Source organism: Felis catus, chromosome E3 (assembly GCF_018350175.1).
Source record: "Felis catus isolate Fca126 chromosome E3, F.catus_Fca126_mat1.0, whole genome shotgun sequence".
NCBI classification, from domain to species: domain Eukaryota; kingdom Metazoa; phylum Chordata; class Mammalia; order Carnivora; family Felidae; genus Felis; species Felis catus.
Genome location: NC_058383.1, coordinates 15,258,296 through 15,278,352, shown reverse-complemented (window position 1 = coordinate 15,278,352; position 20,057 = coordinate 15,258,296). Strand labels below are relative to the sequence as shown.

General features: G+C 40.2%; 1 protein-coding gene across 4 annotated transcripts in view; it reads left to right on the top strand.

The window, feature by feature from the left end:
* LOC101083473 (S-adenosyl-L-methionine-dependent tRNA 4-demethylwyosine synthase TYW1) overlaps window positions 1-20,057 on the top strand; it is a 212,081-nt gene that overhangs the window by 179,709 nt on the left and 12,315 nt on the right. For 3 of the 4 annotated variants that reach the window (XM_023247039.2, XM_023247038.2, XM_045048333.1), the window contains one exon: window positions 7,055-7,222. The exons of the other annotated variant lie outside the window; for it this stretch is intronic. In XM_023247039.2, coding sequence (XP_023102807.2) covers window positions 7,055-7,222 — 168 coding nt within the window. The remainder of the gene's footprint in view (window positions 1-7,054; window positions 7,223-20,057) is intronic. 4 annotated transcript variants of the gene reach the window in all.

Here is a 20,057-nt window from a genome sequence, read left to right as displayed (position 1 = left end):
CAGAATGAGAAAACGTGACCAGAAAATTCCGCCCTGTCTCTGAAAACCCGACTCTTCAGTGTATGTCATTTCACTCTGTCATTTCAGAGGATAGTTCATTTTTACAGCTGTCTGTTCAGCTTTCTGTGGTACTATAGCCTAGAGCAGCAGGGAGGTGGGAAGAGATAAAATATTGCTGTCTGAGTGTTCAGCGTTTTATCCCTGGTCAGGTCAAAGACACTCTTTTCTTTTGAAATTGCTCTTAATTTTAAAAGGCTACTCTTGGCAAGAACTCTAATGATGCAGAGATGCAAACTACATCTGCAGTATATTTGTTGGCTTAAGCAAACCTTGCCAATGTCAGGGATTAATGGTGTTTTAATTTATGATTTAGCTATTAAAGAATGCTGTCTCCAGTGATGCTGGAGTAAAACTTCCATTATAAAGCAAGTTTCTGGATCATATGGTCACCTTTTTTCTGCCTCCCTTCATCCTTCCCTTCCTCCTTTCCTTCTTTGCAGTCATGTTTTCTATAATGTATGACATATTTTACAATCTGAAAAGAATCACCCGGTATTATTTTTAAAAGAAAGGTAGCTACTTTGTAAACAGTATAATCCTCCGATGGGTATTTTTTTAGTTTGACAGACTATTAACGTAATACCCTCTGTCTATACCTGAGATGTTATAATGACATAGTTTCTTTCACATGAGATTTCCATTTTACTGTTTTACCCCTGCATTCAACAGATATCTTTCAGCTCTTTCTATGTGCTAGGCCTCATCAAAGCACCAGAGATAGAAAATTTATGGACATGCTGTTTGGGAAATGGATGGTCTTATTGAACAAGGCCAAGTCTACAGAAGTAAAATGAACCACTTGGAGAGATTTTATTTAAAAGTTTCTTGAAGAAATATGTAATATAATCACAATTTTAACTATCTTACGTGAATGATAAAATATAACAGGTAACAGTTGTACCAAGGGAAAGCATGGTGATGATCAGCTTGTTTCTTATAGAAGGTTTGAGATAGAAATGGCCTCTGTTAAGTGTACCTGTGCCACTGAGGGCTGGATCTCATTGCTTTGTTAAATTCAGCTCTCATTTGTCCTGTAGGGTAATGAAGTATCTTCCTTTAAAAAAATTTTTTTTTTAATGTTTATTTATTTCTGATAGAGAAACAGAGCATGAGTGGGGGAGGGGCAGAGAGAGAGGGAGACACAGAATCAGAAGCAGGCTCCAGGCTCTGAGCTGTCAGCACAGAGCCCAACGCAGGGCTCGAACTCACGGACCGTGAGATCATGACCTGAGCCGAAGTCAGTCGCTCAACCGACTGAGCCACCCAGGCGCCCCTGAAGTATCTTCCTTTTAAACTGAAGTAGAAAAGGGATGTTTGCACAATATAGTATACTTTAGAAACAGAACAAGTCATAGAATAATGTTTATTATTTGATTATATATTTTTTAAAAGTTTACTTATTTATTTTGAGAGAGAGATGAGTGGGAGAAGGGGCAGGGAAAGAGGGAGAGAGAATCTTAAGCAGACCCTGTGCTGTGAGCCCTAACTCAGGGCTCCAACTCACAAACCATGAGCTCATGACCTGAGCTGATATCAAGAGCTAGATGCTTAACCAGCTAAGCCACCCAGGCACCCCTGATTATATTTTTTAGCAGTATATGTTTGGATATATTTATATAAGAAAAGTACGGAAGGGTTATATCAGACTGTGCACAGTGTTGTAATTTGGAAGAAGGGCAGGGAAAGGCTTAGTAATTCTATTTTTCATGTTTCCGTGCCCTGCGAATTATTAGAGTGAGCGGGCATCATTTTTGTAATCCCACTGATGGAAACGAAATCAGTAAAGGAGAAGGCAGCCTTTCCTGTTCAATAGAGTTAAACTATTTAAGTCTGAAAAGGCATTTTTGTTGTTGTTGTCTAATTAATTGAATTTAAATTTTGTGGGGGTGGGGGGGCGCTTAGGTGGCTCAGTCGGTTGAGTGTCTGACTCTTGATGATCCCAGAATTGTAGGATCCAGCCCTGCGTCCAGCTCCACGCCGAGTGGAGCCTGCTTGGGTTTCGCTCTTGCTCTCGCTCTTCCTCCCTTCACCCCTCCCCCCACACCAAGTGCCCGTGCATGTTCTAATTTTAGTATATGTGCTGCCAAAGGGAGCACTTGCCTGTTCTTTCTCTCTCACTCTCGCTGTCTCTAAAATTTAAAAAAGTTAAAAATTTTCTAAATTGGAGGAGTTTTAAAAGTAATGGTAACGAGGACATGTGGCTCGCTCAGTTGGTAACTCTTGATCTCCAGGTCATGAGTTTGAGCCCCACACTGGGGTTAGAGATTACTTAAAATAATAACATTTAATAAAATAATAATAGTAAAAACCCTCTCTGAAAAACATTTGATGAGAACTAGCGATATGGTAGGCTAAGTAACCTCAGCTTCCTCTAAAAACAAACACTTAGAAGTAACTGTGTTATAATAAACATACTTTTGAGAGCATGGCCATCTGTCAGGTCTGTAAGGGAGTTCCTTTGGGACTCAAAAAAGAGAGACCACCCTGGTGGTACTTTGTAGCTCTGATAGAGATGAGACTTGGGTTTAAAGGATGGAACACGAGGCCCTTTTGCCTTCAATGAAAGCACGAATTAGGACAGAATTTACCCACTGACACAGAATGGCCCTTGGAAGTTTGTCTTTCACCTATGCTCTTGATTTAAAAAAAGGGGGGGGGGTCTCCCAGGGCCTGGCATTAAAATTTGAATAGTACCTCATGGTCACATAAATAAATGCCTTGAAGCTAGGAAATTGATAATACAAATTGACCCTAGGCTAGTGACATGCCTGGGTTCCCTGCAGAAGCAAACAAGTACTGTTCATGTCTTGTGTTTTCCAGGCGTGTGCAAGTGTGCACGCACAGGGGGTCTCTCCTAATCTGCACTCTGGAGCCTCATGGGGAATGGGGAAGAGCACAGCTTTGATACATTCCGAAAAAGTACTGATGTAGATCTTCTCTGCATCTAAATTTCCTCCATATTAGAATTAGAATAACAGTATCATTTTAATAGGTTTGTTTTGAGAATTCAGTGGGATAATGTATGCCCGGATTCAGTAAATGTTTAGATCACTTCTCATTAAGCACATTTATTTAAACTAAATCAATAGAAGCTTTTTCTTTATTTTATTGGTTCCCGCTTTTCTTTCATTGCTAGTCTCATAAACTATTTTTCTGTTTGATTCCCTGTAAATGAACATATATTTTAGTTTCATTAGGCTTAAATAGGCCTTTATTTGCTAGCCCTAGAACCTTAGTGATCATTATTTGCTTGCTTGTTTGTGAAAATGTGTATCATGTTCTAAACATCTGCCTTATTGAAAAACTTTCATAGCACAATCCATTTGTAAATGAAATACTGTCTTTATATTCCCTGCCTTGCATTGCACCTTGAGAATAATAGTAGGTGCTTAGTAATTATTTGTTGTCAGATGATTTAAACCTCTTTTATGCCGTTGGCACTGTAGCTGTCTACAGAGCTCAATCCTTGTCGCGTGCCTTTTGCAAAACAAATGCCTTAGCCTGACCTCACTGTCTTTCTCTACTCAAAGATAAGGAGTATTAGCGGTTATTCATGTAGCAGTCCCTGACTGGTATTCCTCAGTTGCTTTGTCATCAAGCATTAAAGAGTAGAGGGGAGAAAAGAGTAGAAAAATCCAGATTAATGTGAATGAAATTTCATATTATATCAGAAAAGAGTTCTGGAGTTTAATGTCATGTAAAATATGTGACTTGATCTTTAGGTCATTCAGCATAGACTGGTTGGGGGCACAGAGAAGAACAGAGCACAGCCCCTGCCTGTACAAGCTTAGAATTTACACATGTAATTATACCAGTTGGTACAAGCTATGATGAGCTTGGGATCAGGTTGGGTAGGGGTTCTTGAACAGAGATTAAAGAGATGGTGGGAAATTTAGCCAAGTAAAGACTGGATGCTGAGGAGGGCAGTCCACTTAAGAAAGCCTCGTGAGTGGCTCAGTCAGTTGAGCATCCAGCTCTCGGTTTTGGCTCAAGTCATGATCTCACCGTTTTGTGGACTGTAGCCCTGCGTTGGGCTCTGTGCTGACAGCGCAGCTGCTTGGGATTCTCTCTCTTCTTCTCCTTCTCTGTCTCTCTCTGAAAATAAGTACATAAATAAACTTAAAAAAAAAGAAGGCCTCATGTGCCATGCTGAGAAGGTTGGGCTGTTTTTTGTTTTCCTGTGTGTGTGTGTGTCTGGGAAGAGTTGTTGAAGCATTTTTAGGATGGAGTGACACGTTTTGGGTATACTGTGCAAAAAGTAAAAGTCATGAAGACAACAACATTTCTCATGAGACTATAGGAAACAAAAACAATAGGAGTCTTTTGACATTCAGTTTAATTAGAATATCAATCAAACTGCCAAAATACTACTCTTCCCACAGACCTTGAATCCCCAGGTAAAGTGTCCACGCACCCAATATAGGACCTTATGGCTTCCATGTCCTACAGCAGAGTGATCCATCCAAAAGGCACCAATGTAATGGCGTGGGTTATGCTTTTCACTACAAATCCAGGGGTGCATAAGTGGTTTTGTTCTTGAGGAACTTTCTTTGGGTCTCTGCTTGCCACTCCTCAACCTGGAGATTACAAAGTGAGTGTTTTTCAGTTGCCACACGGTACCCATCTGTTTTCTTGAGTTCATTCTTTTTTCAAAGTTGTGATGGCAAAACTTGGTGCTGGTGATAGATGGGGTGGGGGCAGGATGGTGGCGGGATGAGAAGGTGGCAGACAGCTGTGATGTCATAGAAAAGGAAGCACTTTTAGATAGTTTAGGTAAAGTGTGATCAGGAATAAAGTCAGGGCAAGTCAGCCATTAGACCGGAGCGCAGAATGAAGTAGCCAGAGCAGAGAGGGGAGCACCAGAGGAGGGGGACATCAGGAGCCCAACTGAGGGAGGGCTCAGGGGTTCCCAAAGGTGACTCCACAGAGTAATTAAGTTCTCTATTACTTGTTCTCACAGAGTAATTCACAGAGCCCATTCATGTCACAGAGGCTCAGAAAGTTGCCCATACTGCCTACCCCAGAGGATTTTGCCTGGCTAAAATGAGAACTTTTATGTGAAGAACTTAGTTAACTATGAAGCACCATGTGAGTGTATGGGAAAGTATTATGTGAAGACCTAGTAATGAACCGTGGCGCTCATTCTCTCATTTCCTTCCCAAACCAAATCTGTCCTTGATGGTTCATGATTTATTATTGGTGAATAAGAAATAATATTTTCCAGAGCTATTATCATAGATGTAAGATCTTATCTAAAAAATAGGGGCACCTGGGTGGCTCAGCTGGATAAGCATCCAACTTCAGCTCAGGTCATGATCTCACGGTTCATGGGTTCGAGCCCCACATCGGGCTCTGTGCTGGCAGCTCAGAGCCTGGATCCTGCTTCCGATTCTGCATATCCTTTCTCTCTCTCTCTCTCTCTCTCTCTCTCTCTCTGTCTCTCCCTCCCTCCCTCCCTGTCCCTCTCCCGCTCGTACTCTCTCTCTCTCAAAAATAAACATTAAAAAAATTTTTTTAATATGAAAAATAAGTTCCTTTGAATTAGCTACTATGTACATGCTTTTTCATATAATTCACAGTATCATAAAAAGTACTTAAGTTGAAGTAAAGTTCATTTTTATGACTAATTTGACCTATCAATAAATTGTTTTCATGTTTGGTATACATTCCGGTAAGTTTAGCACAATTTTTCAGCCATTCCTAAAGATTTTCAGAACTGTTGTAGTACTTGCTTTTTTTTTTAATCACCTAAAACTCAAACTTGGTTTAATGAATTTTCTAAAATCACTGGGCTGATAGAGATGATGCTCTTGATTGTTACAACTGAGCTGGGTTGCCTCTAGTTTATGTTCAGCAAAGGTCATGGTTTAGCATAACGGGGATCTTTTTGAGTAGTCATCTGGAGTAGATCATTTTGCAGAGTTCTTCTGAGTCTTCAGCCGGTTCCCAGCCCTGAGTGTTTGCTCATCCATGGGTTTTTCATTCAGTGGTATCCCATCCCCTCTACTCTCTATGTGTGTGTCTTTGTGTGTGTGTGTGTGTCTGTCTGTCTGCGTCTGTGTGAGTGAGACAGAGTGTGTGAGTGCATGTCTTTTTATTTTAGTTATTCCCTCCTTAGTAGCAGCATGTCTAGAATATTCAAAACACTTGTCCAGAAAGTTTAATTCTGGAGTAAAGAGCCTGCAAAATTAAGATATCCCTTATTATCAGAAAATTTATCATTATGTAACTTAACCAAATAGAGAACTTAATTATGAAACTTTGGGGTCCTATAAGCGTGGGCTGTCAGATAGTGTTCTAAAGCATTAGAAGCTAATTTACCTTACCGCATTTGTACAACTCAGAAATTTCTGTAGAGGCGAGATGCATGTATATGCATGTAAGTGTGTGAAAGGTATGCATGTATAGCCACAAATGTATTTCCTGTTTGGCACAATTCTGTGTTTATACATATCCATGTACAGAAAGTAATCTCCTTAAAGAATACTTTCAAAGGGATCCCTAGCTGGCCCTTTGCAGAAGAATCTTATCAACCTTTATCAAACCTAAGTTGTATTGGGAAATGGGGGCTCATCTTATTTTCCCAGTGAATAAACTGTTCGGTGAATTTTTGTGCCAACCATGCCTCCATTATTAGTGTATGAGATTTATAATCCCTTGGGCATTAACCTCTTACAGCGCACCAAGAAATCTGAATGAAAAGATACGTTGTTGGTTCAAATACATTGTTGTGCCTAGACAGCATGGATTGTGACAGCACTGAGCACAGTACCCAAGCACCCTCAGTCACGGGTGGGAAGGCCATCTGCCTGGGAGCTCCTAAGCAGATTTTATCATCTCTAATTCACTGTTACTTTCTTCACTTTTGGATTGAATTGGATTGGATTGGGTGGGATGGGGTAGATTCCCTCTAGAAGCCTTTCTGGCTCTGAAACTCTTAGTTGATTTCATTTAAATTAGGTCCGTAATTGTCTCTGTTGTCTTGCTTCCCCAGGGTGTCACCTACTGTGGAGAGAGTTCAGCAAGCAGTCTCACCATGGCCAACGTGCCCTGGCACGAGGAGGTGGTACACTTTGTCCGCGAGTTGGTGGCTCTCATCCCCAACTATGAAATTGCTTGTGAACATGAACACTCCAACTGCCTCCTGATAGCTCACACAAGGGTAAAAATAGCTCAACTATGCCTTCTTTTCTTCTTCTTTCTTCTCTTTATTTTCTCCTGTCTTTCTTATAGTGGATATCTGCTTGTTTGCTACCTTTCCTGAAATAGACGTTAAGAAGGCCCTCCAGTCTGTCCATTGGGCTCACGTACTCTTGTTTCGTTCTTAGCCCTCAGCTAGGCACTTGAAGGGCCTCCTGGTTTGCAGTTGGTGCATGCTGAAAAAGAAAAGCAAAAAACACCCTTGTCATAACCTCTAATCCTTCCTCAGAATGACAAGAGAAAGCTGAAATAGTGGACAACCCCCATATGACTTCCAGAAGAAATATTGAAGTATTTATCAAATTTTATATCACTTTGAATCTCAGCCTCTGGAGAAATTTTCCTGGAGTTTTGGTTTCCATTTTTCCCTTTTAGCACTTTTACTAGACAGAATAAGTACCCAGATCTCGCATATTTCTTAAGAATGTCCAGCAAAGGAAAAATTCAGCTCTTTGTAAAGGTAGGCCATTAAAATAAGAAGGAAAATCTGCTAATCAGAAGGCCATTGTTGGAGTAGCTGTCACAACGTGTCCTTACAGAAGTATTTGTACAGAAATAATGTGGCATCTGGGTTTGATTTAAAATAACATGAGGTGAAATTACGTGGGTGTGTGGATAAGATGACTGTTGTCGTGGCTAGATGATGAGCACATAGAGGTTTGTTATACTACTCTGCCTAGTTTTCTGTTCAAATTCTCCATTAATAAATACTTTTTTTTTTTTTTTAAGTGGACATGGGGCGCCTAAGTGGCTCAGCCAGTTAAATATCTGACTTTAGCTCAGGTCATGATCTCATGGCTTATGGGTTCCAGGCCTGCACCAGGCTGTGTACTGTTAGTGTGGAGCCTGCTTGGGATTCTCTCTCTCTCCCTCTCTCTCTGCCCTCCCCCACTCACACTTTCTCTCTCTCAAAATAAATAATCTTCAAAACAAAAGTCCACATGGATGAACCCTGAAAACATTATTCTAGGTGGGGGAAAAAAAAAAAAACCCAGACACAACAGGGCACATATTGTATGATTGTATGAAATATCCAGACTAAATAAATCCATAGAGATGGAAAGTAGGTTGGTGGTTGCCAGGTGCTGGGAGAAGAGCAGACTAGGAAGTGACTGCTAATAGGTATGGGATTTCTTTGGGGGATGATGAAATACTCTAGAATTATAGTGTGGTGTTGGTTGCCCATCTTTGAGACTAATCCAAAAGTCACTCAATTGTACACTTTAAAGGCTGAATATTATGGTCTGTGGATTATATCACAATAAAGATAGATTAATACCAAGATGATAATAAAGGTTAAGGGTGGGCTACCTTTTCTTACATAAGTTCTTTTTATGCAAGTAAAGTCAGGGTCAATTTGAACATGAAAGACTCAGTATATTCTCCCCAAAAACCTAAATGACTTCCTGAACAGCTTCTCAAGTTAATGACATTTAATAATATGAGATTTGCTCAATTAAAATATCACATCCTGTAGTCTCAATAACCATGAGGTTAAAAAGGCTCTCATGCTTTGGTTGCAGTTAGATTGTATGTAGCTGACTTGTGGTCTGTCAGATGTTTAGACAGAAGAATATGTTCTGGGACATTAGGGAACAAAGAAATAAAGGCCACCTGGTATTTGAAATGTTAATGATAGCTACAAAGCTAATTAACTTACAAAGCAAATCTTAAAAATTAAAGCCAAAAACCTAATTTTATTTTCTAGTTTTTCATTCACTGTTAACCTTTTCAGGTAAGATAGTACCTTTAAAAAAATTATTTGAGGGTCGCCTGGGTGGCTCAGTAGGTTGAGCATCTGACTCTTGATTTTGGCTCAAGTCATGATCTCACGGCTTGTGGGATTGAGCCCTGTGTCAGGCTTTGTGCTGGCAGCACGGAGCCAGCTTGGGATCCTCAGCCTCCCTCTCTGTCTCTGCCCCTCCCCCACTGATGCACGCACACTCATGCATGCGTGCGCTCTCCCTCTCTCAAAATAAATAACATAAAAAAAAATTTGATTAAAGAGGCAGTGCTCTGGAAATAATCCTGAGTCTGGTGGCAGAGTTCTTTCTAACTCCATTGAGATGCCTCAGTGACCTCCCGTTGCTTTTAGCATGAAAATCAAAGTCCTTAATGTGACCCTAGGGCCCTGCATGGTCAGGCTGTCTACCTCTCCAGATGCTTTTTAAATTGCACTTCCCTCTCTCTCTGCACCTCCTTTATTTTCTCAGACACAGTAGGTGTTACTTTGGAATTATTTACTGTTTTCTTTTTTTTTAATGGTTGTACTAGAAGTGACTTTATGATCCTTGACTAATCAAAGTATAATGTTAAAGAATACTTTTACCCTCTAACTGCAATGCAAGGACCTTAGAATACCTTATTAACCTCCCATTTTTCCCTTCCCAACTCACATGCTATTATTGTTCTGTCCATGAATTATAAATGTGTGTAAGGAGAATATTGTTACTGCTGTATGTAGTCACTGTTCATTTAGATTTACCTGCATCTTTAACACTGTTTTGCACTCTTTTCCTTTCTTCATTTTTGACTCTCCATACAGGATTCTGTTCTTTCTGTCCAAAAAATACTTTCTTAAAAATTTATTTTAGTGGGCATCTGCTGATGGAAAATTCTGCTCTTGTTTGTCTGGAAATGTGTATTTTGGCTGGGTATAAAATTCTAGGTTGACATTTGTTGTCTTTCAACACAATATAATCTCTTGTCTTTTAAATTCCATTGATAAAGTCAGCTGTTGGTCTGTTGCTTGTTTTCAGATAATCTGCCATTTTCATCCTTCTGGTTTCTTTTTATGAGCCTGCCCATATGCACAGGAAGTTCTCAGAAGGGACCAAACAACTAAAATTTTAGTATGATAAATGCAATAACAGACAAAGCCTACAAGGTACAAGCCAACATAAGGAGACAGTCTGAGATTGACCTTCATTATTTCATGTTTGTTGTGTACCCAGGGTGTGTCAGGCACTATGCTGGGTACAAAGAATACAAAGATGAGTTTAAAAAAAATAGTCCCTGCCTTTCAGAATGGTCTAACAGAAAAAGAGGTAACTATCAAAACAAACACATACCCCAAAGTTTTATCAGAGCAAGATGGAAGAGTAGAATTGAGCCCAAGGAGGCATAGTTGGGAATATATGATACCATCAGAAAAGGCTTCACAGAGGCGTTGCTGTTTGACTGGATGTTCAGTAACAGCCCAGGTAGAAACGACATTTAAGCAGAAAACAGCTTAAGAAAAGGTCCACGGAGAAGTGCAGAGGCCTGGCACATTGGGAGAATAAATAGTTTGGTGTGGCCGGAGGTCAAGAGAAGGATTGAAGGGAATGGAAGGGGGGTGATTCACCAGGGGCGAGAGCATTGATGGCACTGAATTACATCCTAATTGTGCTGTTTTTTGTACAGCATGGGCAGGCACTGAAGGGTTTTAAATAGAAGTGACACAATCAGATTTGAGTTTCAAAAACATTTCTTTGGCAGTATTTCAGGGGATGAAGTGCAAGACTTTAAGAGAAACCAGTTCAGTTAAAAACTGCTATAATAGTGGGTGCCTGGGTGGCTCAGTCGATTAAGCGTCTGACTTTGGCTCAGGTCATGATCTTGCCGTTCCTGAGTTCAAGCCCTGCTGACAGAGCCTGGAGCCTGCTTCAGATTCTGTGTCTCCCCCTCTCTCTCTGCCCCTCCTCCGCTCACACTCTTTCTCTCTCTCTCAAAAATAAATAAACATTACAAAATTTTTTTTTTGTAAACTGCTGTAATAGTCCCAACAGTCAGAGGTAAAATGGTGAGGGTCTGAAACAAAGGGTATAAAAGGAGAGAGGAGAGTGGTCAGGCATTAAATGCAGAACTCGCTTTCATCCTAGGTGTATTGTGGGTGGGTGTCGCCTTATTACTGAGACATTCAGGCTCACTACTCAGCCTTCATTCACCTGTTGAGGGAGGGGAGCTTTGTTGTGGCTGATTTGGGGGTGTAAGTTCAGGCTTTCTCCTCAATAGCCTCTGATACCATTCTGATTTAGGAAAGGAGGACCACCTCATCACTGCTCCCCAGGGATGGTATGGAATGGACATGGCCTCCTTGCCCCTAGGCAGTGGCAAAAGTCTTGGCTCTCTGCTAAGCTTCCTCTGCCCCCACTCTGACGTGGGTGGGGAGAGGCACCTTGCTGCCACAGGCGGAGGTCAGTGCTCCCTGCAGGGTCTCCACTGAGACCACAGAGAAGGGTTGGGGTTGCTGGATCCTCCGCTCCACCTTCTCTGACAGCTCCCCAGAAGTGAGGAGGGAGGTTATGGCTCACCATGGCTGGGCAAATGTAGAAGTCTGGGGTCCCCACTCGGTGCTGACTGACTGGGGGGAGAATGAGGCATTTTTCTCGTGGCCTAGGTTGGTTATTATCTAAAAGTTTTGTGTCTTGCTAGGCTGCTCTTTTCCTGGTCCTTTGGCCAAGAAAAGCAGATTTTTTTGGCGCTGTAAGATTTTTTTTTTTTTTTATTGTTTATGCCCGCTGGTGTTTCTGGATTGCAGGCTTCAACCAGGCTTCTGGGCTTCCGCACCCAGAAGGATAGAAGAGCCAAAAATGAAACCCAGGGAATGTATCACTGTGTTGTTCCTTGGGTCCGAGGTCCCTAGCCAGTCTGCCTTCTTACCTCTACCTTCAAAGCCTTCTTACGTTTGCTTTACATATACTATTGAGGGATTTTAGCTGTTCAGTGGGAGAAATACGAAGACGTGCGTTTCCTCCATTTTGGCTAGCATCAGAAGTCTATGACCACACAGTTTTGACATTTACGGTTTTTGGTATAGTATCTCCTCAGTGACCAGCATGCCAGTCCACTTCGCACACTGTGTCATCAGTAGATTATTTCCACATAAACTGATTTTCTTTATTTATGTTTATTATGTTTTATTATGTTTTATTTATGTTTATTAAGTGTCACCCAGTATGGTTACAGGGCTGCCCCTGCAGTGTTACTGGAAAGATTTTCCTGAAACTTCTGTGAGAACATCTTTGCCTGATCCTAATCAGAGCCTATCAGGTCCCATTTAAGAAGTAGGCTAGCAGTTTACAGATGGATGCGTTTTTTTTTTTTTTGTTTTTTTTTAATTTTTTTTTTTTCAACGTTTATTTATTTTTGGGACAGAGAGAGACAGAGCATGAACGGGGGAGGGGCAGAGAGAGAGGGAGACACAGAATCAGAAACAGGCTCCAGGCTCCGAGCCATCAGCCCAGAGCCTGACGCGGGGCTCGAACTCACGGACCGCAAGATTGTGACCTGGCTGAAGTCGGACGCTTAACCGACTGCGCCACCCAGGCGCCCCAGATGGATGCGTTTTTAAGGGTACTAAAAACAGAGATATAACCAAAAACCAAACAGAGGAAAGAAACAGAAGAAGACAAAACAAAACCTAAAGAGTAGACAAATCCATAAAACAAATCATTGAGTTCATAAATAACAGAGTGGGTGTTGGCCATTTAACAACCTCATTGTTTATCCTGCCACCCCCAAGCTCATTGTTTCCCTGCCATGTTTTTATCTCACAGTGCATGCAAAAGAAAAACCTAGATATTTTATCTGAATCATGATGGCTTTCACAATTAGGGCCTTTTTGGCTTTATTTCAGGCGGCCCCCTGCCCTACCCCTTTACAAGATACTGCCATGATTCTTTCCTCTGTGTTTGCCCAAGATACCTACCTCTTCTGCCAGAAATGCATTCACCACCCTGCCCCATCTCAGTTCACCTGCTGAATTCTCCTTAAAACTGTAAAACAAACCTCCTTGCGGGTCACTTCTCTCAGATCTATATGCACATAGGTAAGGCTGCCTTCCTAAGGACTTGTGGGTTCCTGGAACACAAGGACTGTCATCTCTAGCACTTCCTAGAGGAGCTGATGCATAGTAGATTCTTGGTGTTTGTTTAGTGAACTAACAGCCTCTTCACTTTCGTCTCCTTCCCTTTTTCACAGTTGTACCTTCCGAGAGCAGTTGCCGAATCGTCCTTGCTCATTTTGCTGTATCTCTACCTTCTTCCTTATTATTTATTCATTCATTCATTCCTTTATTCAACAAATAAATACTCAACTGAGTTTGCTTTTATAGGTCATCAGTGACCTGCTACTTGTTAAATCCAGTTGTTTTCCTATTCACCATTTCTTCTGTTTTTCTGTAGCAGGAATCTGATGCCAATCCATGCTTTTGGAAAGTCTCTCCTATCTACTAGATTGTACTTTTCTGATTCTAGTAAAGTTAGCTAGCAGAAAAAAGAACATTGCCATAAAGTGCAGCATTGAAAATCCCTCCATTGTGGCATTTCTTTCTTGATCCATTTCAAAAATTTTGAATTCTCTGATCCAGGATACCACATAACCCAAGATGTAAGGTGAATTCTTTAAAAGAAAAAAAAAAAATTCTAGAGAGATTCCAAGCATTGGTTGAATATTTACATTTAGGTGACCTTTAAAGATTATGCATTAACTTGTAAAATTTTCACAGCATCAAACAGCCTCTGGAGAATCCATTATAATCTGCATTACCCTATCCATACCCAGAATACTCTGTGGTCATTTGCAGTACAAATGCCCTTGTTATTGCCATATGCTATTCCACATACAAAGCATTTCATAGTTGTTAGTGGGTTATTATTTTTTTTAATCTCTGTAGAACAGTTTTTTGTTGTTGTTTTTTTAACAGTCCATTTATTTATTTTGAAAGAGAGTGTGTGAGTGGAGGGAGGCACAGAGAGAGAGGAGAGAATCCCAAGAATCGCTCTCTGCAGGGAGCCAATGTGGGACGAATCATGAGATCATGACCTTAGCCAAAATCAGATCATGGCCTGAGCCAAAATCAAGTCCGCTGCTTTGGGCCCCCGGGTGGCTCAGTCGGTTGAGTCTCCAGCCTCAGCTCATGTCATGATCTTTTGGTTTGTGAGTTTGAGCCCCACATTGGGCTTTCTGCTATTGCCACAGAGCCCGCTTCATATCTTTTGCCCCTCCCCTCACTCATTCTGTCCTTCTCTCTCTCTCTCAAAAATAAATAAACATTAAAAAAAAAAAAAAGTCAGCTGCTCAACTGACTGAGCCACCCAGCTGTCTGAACAGTTCTGTCATTTAGAGGTGTTGTTTAGACTCTTGATAAAGGTGTTTCTGCTCTTGATAAGAGGCGGTTTCTTTAGTGAGTGGGAGTAGAAAGTTCAGTGAGTTTCTTTGAACCAAGGAAAAACAAACAAACTCAAGTCAGCATGTTTTGGTTCTAAAGCTGAGCTTGAGGGACAAAGAGAAGTACAGCTGCCCACTGGAAACAGTCTACTCGAGGAAGGTGGACCTGCCTGTGTGCTTTGGACAAAGCAGCTGGGACAAGGAGATACAGTCCCCCTTCTGCCTCAGTGTTTTCCATTAGCAGCTCAGATGTAACCTTGGACCTGTCAGTTTGCAAACTAATGAGACCATGATGAACCCAATATACTCTGCTGATGGTTTTAGTTCAGAAACACTGAAGTCCTTCCTCCCTGCATGTTCATGATGTCCTATTATAGCGGATCACCACCAGTGGAAACCAAGTAGTAGATCACATGTACAGCTTCCAGAAATCCACAGATCATTGTTTTAAAACGTAATTTCTTCCTTTTTTTTTAAAAAAGTAGACTTTAGGGGCGCCTGGGTGGCGCAGTCGGTTAAGCGTCCGACTTCAGCCAGGTCACGATCTCGCGGTCTGTGAGTTTGAGCCCCACGTCGGGCTCTGGGCTGATGGCTCAGAGCCTGGAGCCTGTTTCTGATTCTGTGTCTCCCTCTCTCTCTGCCCCTCCCCTGTTCATGCTCTGTCTCTCTCTGTCCCAAAAATAAATAAACGTTGAAAAAAAAAATTAAAAAAAAAAAAAAAGACTTTATGCCTTAGTACCTACAGATTGGGATTTACAGCAAACTTGATAAGATAGTATAAAGATTTCCTCTGTACCCTAGAGTTTCCCTGTTATTAACATCTTTCGTTAGTATAGTATATAGGTTACAATTAATGAACCAAAATTGCTACATTATTAGCTAAAGTCCATAGTTTATTTAGATTTCCAACTAGTGATGTTGACCTTGGTCAGCAAGTCGAGGTAGTGTTTGTCAGCTTTCTCTACTGTTAATTTACTCTTCCCCTCCCCCTTTCTGTACATTACTCTTTGGAAAGAAGTCACTATCTATAGCCCATATGTAAGGAGTGAGAGTTAGGCTCCACATCCTTGAGGGTGAGATATCTACATAAATAGGTTTGTCTCTTCTTCCCATTTATTAATGTATTCAATCTTTTTTTTATAACAGTATGGATTTATAGTATTCAGTTTATACTTTGGGTTATAATCCAGTTGTACTCTATTTCCTTTGCTCAAATTGTTCTAGCTGTGGCCGCTATGATCTCTTCCAGTTGCCTCTTTTGCTCTTTTAACATACCCCCCTTCAGGGTCGGAGGTTTTATTTGTTTTTGTTTTGAGCACTTCCTTACTTTCTGGCACTACAAGATACTCCAAGCTCATCTTGTATTTTTCTTGCTCCAATCCTAGAATCAGTCATTTCTTCAGGAGCCCTGGTTCCTTTTATTGAAGAATGGTGTTAGAAACCAAGATCTGGGTGAAGGTGTGCTTGTTGTTGACTAGGGTGTTGTTTCTTCTTTTAGGCTCTCTAAAAGGTGTAACAGAGCAAAGACATTGTATATATATTCTAGCCTTCGTATATACACATGTCTGTAAATACTTCCACCTGTAACCATTTGTATCTAGATGAAGCTAAACATACTGATGTCTCAAACTCTAATCCGTTGCTAACATAACTCACTGTAGGCTCCTCTCCTTACTAATTTGAAAACTTCTCCTCTAACAGTGAGAAACCTAGCTCCTAATAGCCGTCATCTGTTTACTTAATTGTTCAGTTCCAACATACATGTGTAGCAGTATCAGAACGTTTAACCCAAGAATACAGTGCTTGTTTGTAGTTCCTTTTGCCTCTAGTCTTAGAGGCTCCGCTCATTTCCAGAATTACTTAGGTCAGCGCCTTTTTCTCTTTCTCCACTTCAGTGAAGTTATTTCATACATTTGTAGCAGAGTTAGATTCTCACACACGGTCTGCACCTCTTCCTGGGACCCCCTGACCTCCTAAATGATTTTTTTTTTTAATTTTCATACTTTAAGGGTCAGTATTTGTGCTATAAAGTTGTATAGGTTTGAAAACCACATGACATGTGATGTCATAAAAAGATGAACATCTTTAAGTAGGCTTATTTGCAATCTGTACATTTTCTTTAGTGAGGTATCTGTTCAGATCTTTTCCTCATGTTTTAGTTGGGTTGGTTATTTTCTTATTGTTGAGTTTTAAGAATTCTTTACATATTTTCGATACTTTCCATTTACCAGATGAGTTTTGCAAATATTTTCTTCCGGTCTGTGACTTTTCATTCTCTTAACTGTGCCTTTCTCAGAGCAAACATTTTTAATTAATAAAATCTGGCTTATCAACTTTTTCTTTCATGGGTGATGCTGGATTTCATCCTATGTTATCTTCTAGAAATTTTATAGTTTTATATTTTATGTTTGGGTCTAAGATCTGTCTCAAAAACTATGAGATTTATATTGATATTTTGTTGTTTGTTTTGTATGCAGATGTCAAGTTGTTGAAGTACCATTTGTTGGAAAGATTATTCTTTCTCCATTTAATTGCCCTTCCTCCTTTTTCAAAGATCAGTAGACTACATTTGTGTGTGTCTATTTCTGGCCTGTATATTGTTACATCGATCTATATGTCCATTCTTTCACCAATGCTGTGCAATCGTGACTTCTGTTAGCTTTATTGTAAGTCTTGAAATTGGGTGATGCCAGTCCTCCAACATGCCAACTGGCTTCTTGGGTTGGCTATTCTAAGTCTTTTGCCTTTCCATAAAAACTTTAGAATCCATTTGTTAATACCTATAAACTAGCCTACTAGGGTTTTGTTTGGGAGCAAGTTGAATCTACAGATTAAGCTAGGAAAAATTGACAATATTCAGTCTTCCAATCCATGAACATGAAATATCTCTTATTTAGATCTCCCATGACTTTTTTCAGGTTTTATTTCCTGCATATAGATCCTGTACATATTTCATTAGATTTATACATAAGTGTTTCATGTTTTTAAAATTTTTTAAAAAATGTTTTATCTATTTTTGAGACAGAGAGAGACAGAGCATGAATGGGGGGGGGGGGGACAGAGAGAGAGGGAGACACAGAATCTGAAGCAGGCTCCAGGCTCCGAGCCGTCAACACAGAGCCCGACGCGGGGCTGAAACTCACAAACCGCAAGATCATGACCTGAGCCGAAGTCAGAAGCCCAACCAACTGAGCCACCCAGGCGCCCCAAGTGTTTCATTTTTTGATGCTAATGAGCATGGTACTGTGTTTTTAATTTCAAATTCCACTTGTTCATTGTTAGTATATGAGAAAGCAGCTAGTTTTTATGTATTAACTCATATAGCGCAGTCATGCCGTAATCACTTATTAGTCAGGAGGGTGTTTTGTTAGTGTTAATTTTTTGTTTTTTTCTACATCGATTACTAATCACATCATCTATGCATCTCTTTCTTCCCAATCTGTATATCTTTTATTTCCATTTTCAATCTTACTGTATTGGCTAGTGCTTCTATATGATGTTGAATAGAAATGGTAAAAGGGGACATTCTTGCTTAGATTCTGATTTTAGTGGGAAAGCAACTGGTCTCTCACTTAAATATGATGTTTACTGTAGGTTTTTGGTAACTATGTATCAGGTTGAAGACATTTCCCTCTATTTCTAGTTTGCTGAGAGTTTTTAATCATAAATTGGTTTGGATTTTTGTCAAATACTTTCTCTGCAATTAATGATATGATCAGTTTCATTTCTCTTCTTTAGCTTGTTGACGTGATGTATTACATTAATTGATTTTCAAATGTTGAACCAGCCTTACCATACCTGGAATAAATCCATGGTTTTATTGGTATTATTGGTTGTGGTGTATAATTTTTTTATACATTGTTGGATTTGACTTACTAATATTTCATTGATTTTTTTACATATATGTTCATCACAGTTACTGTTTTGTAGTTTTCCTTTTTTGTAAAGTCTTTATCTCATTGTGGTATTAGGGCAATGCTGGTCTCTTAGAATGAGTTAAGAAGTGTTTCTTCTGCCTCTATTTTCTGGAATAGATAGGGAGTATTGGTGTTATTTCTTAAATGTTTGATTGAATTCACTAATGAATCTTTCTGGAACAAGTAGTTGTTAAGCCACACTCCTATCTACCCATCTGTCAGCCTTTCTGACCAGCTCCTTCTCTTTTTCCTTTCCTCCCTCCTTTTCCCTTGGCTTCTTTTGCTTCTTTATTTTTCATATCCCCTGATATGGTGGCTGTAGCCCCAACTTAGCTTAAGCATCTACCACCACTTGGTTCAATCTCAAGTGCCAAATTCTCAAGAAAAGGCACACCTACATATAAGATCATATCGTCTGCAAACGGAGATAATTTTACTTCTCCTTCCTTACTTGGATGTCTTTTACTTCTTTTTCTTGCCCAGTTGCTCTGGCTAGAACTGCCAGTAGTATGATAAATGGAAGTGATGAAAGTAGGCATCCTTGTCTTGTTAAGTGATAGTAGAGGAAAAGCTTTCAGTCTTTCACCACTTAATCTGATGTTTACAGTTGTTTTTTAATTTTTTACTGTTTAATAATGTTTATTTATTTTTGAGAGAGGCAGACAGAGCATGGAGTAGGGGAGGGGTAGAGAGAGAAGGAGACACAGAATCTGAAGCAGGCTCCAAGCTCTGAGCTGTCAGCACAGAATGCGACGCGGGGCTCGAACTCACAAGCTGTGAGATCATGACCCAGCCAAAGTTGGACGTATAACTGACTGAGCCACCCAAGCATCCCATATGTCCCTTGTTGTTTTTTTTTTTTTTCTTGTTTTTTGTTCTAATGTTTATTTATTTTTGACAGAGAGAGAGACAGAGCAGGAGTAGGGGAGGGGCAGGGAGAGAGGGAGACACAGAATCCAAAGCAGGCTCCAGTCTCTGAGCTGTCAGCACAGAGCCTGACACGAGGCTCGACCCCACAAACTGTGAGATCATGATCTGAGCTGAAATCCAGAGTCAGACGCTTAACTGACTGAGCCACCCAGGTGCCACTGGTGTAGGATCCTTTTAACATGCTTCTGAATTTGCTTTGATATTATACTGTTGAGGATTTTTGCATCATTGTTCATAAGGGATATTGGTGCTTTGTGGATTTTTTTGGGTTTTTTTTTGGTAATATCTTTATCTGGCTTTAGCAGGCAGGCCTCATGGTCTGAGTTAGAAAATATTCCCTCTCCTTCAGTTTTTGGAAAAGTTTGAGAAAGATTGATATTAGTTCTTTTAAAGTGTAATAGAATTCATCAGTGTGGTCCAGGGCTTTTTTTTGGTGGGGCATGGGGGGGAGATTTTTGGTTACTGACTCAGTCTCCTTACTAATTATCGGTCTATTCATATTTTCTGTATCTTTGTGATTTAGTCTTAGTAGGTTTTGTGTTTCTAGGAATTTGTCCATTTCGTCAAGATTATCCAATTTGTTGGTGTACATTTATAATAATTTTTCATAATCCCTTTTACTTCTGTAGAATCAGTAGTAATGTCCCTACTTTTATTTCTAATTTTAGTAATTTGAGTCTTTTCTCTTTTTTTCTTAGTCTAGCTAAAGGTTTGTCAATTTTGTTGGCCTCTTTGAAGAACCAGCTTTTGGTCTCAGTTTTTTTCCCCCTATTTTTCTATTCTCTATTTCATCTCTGT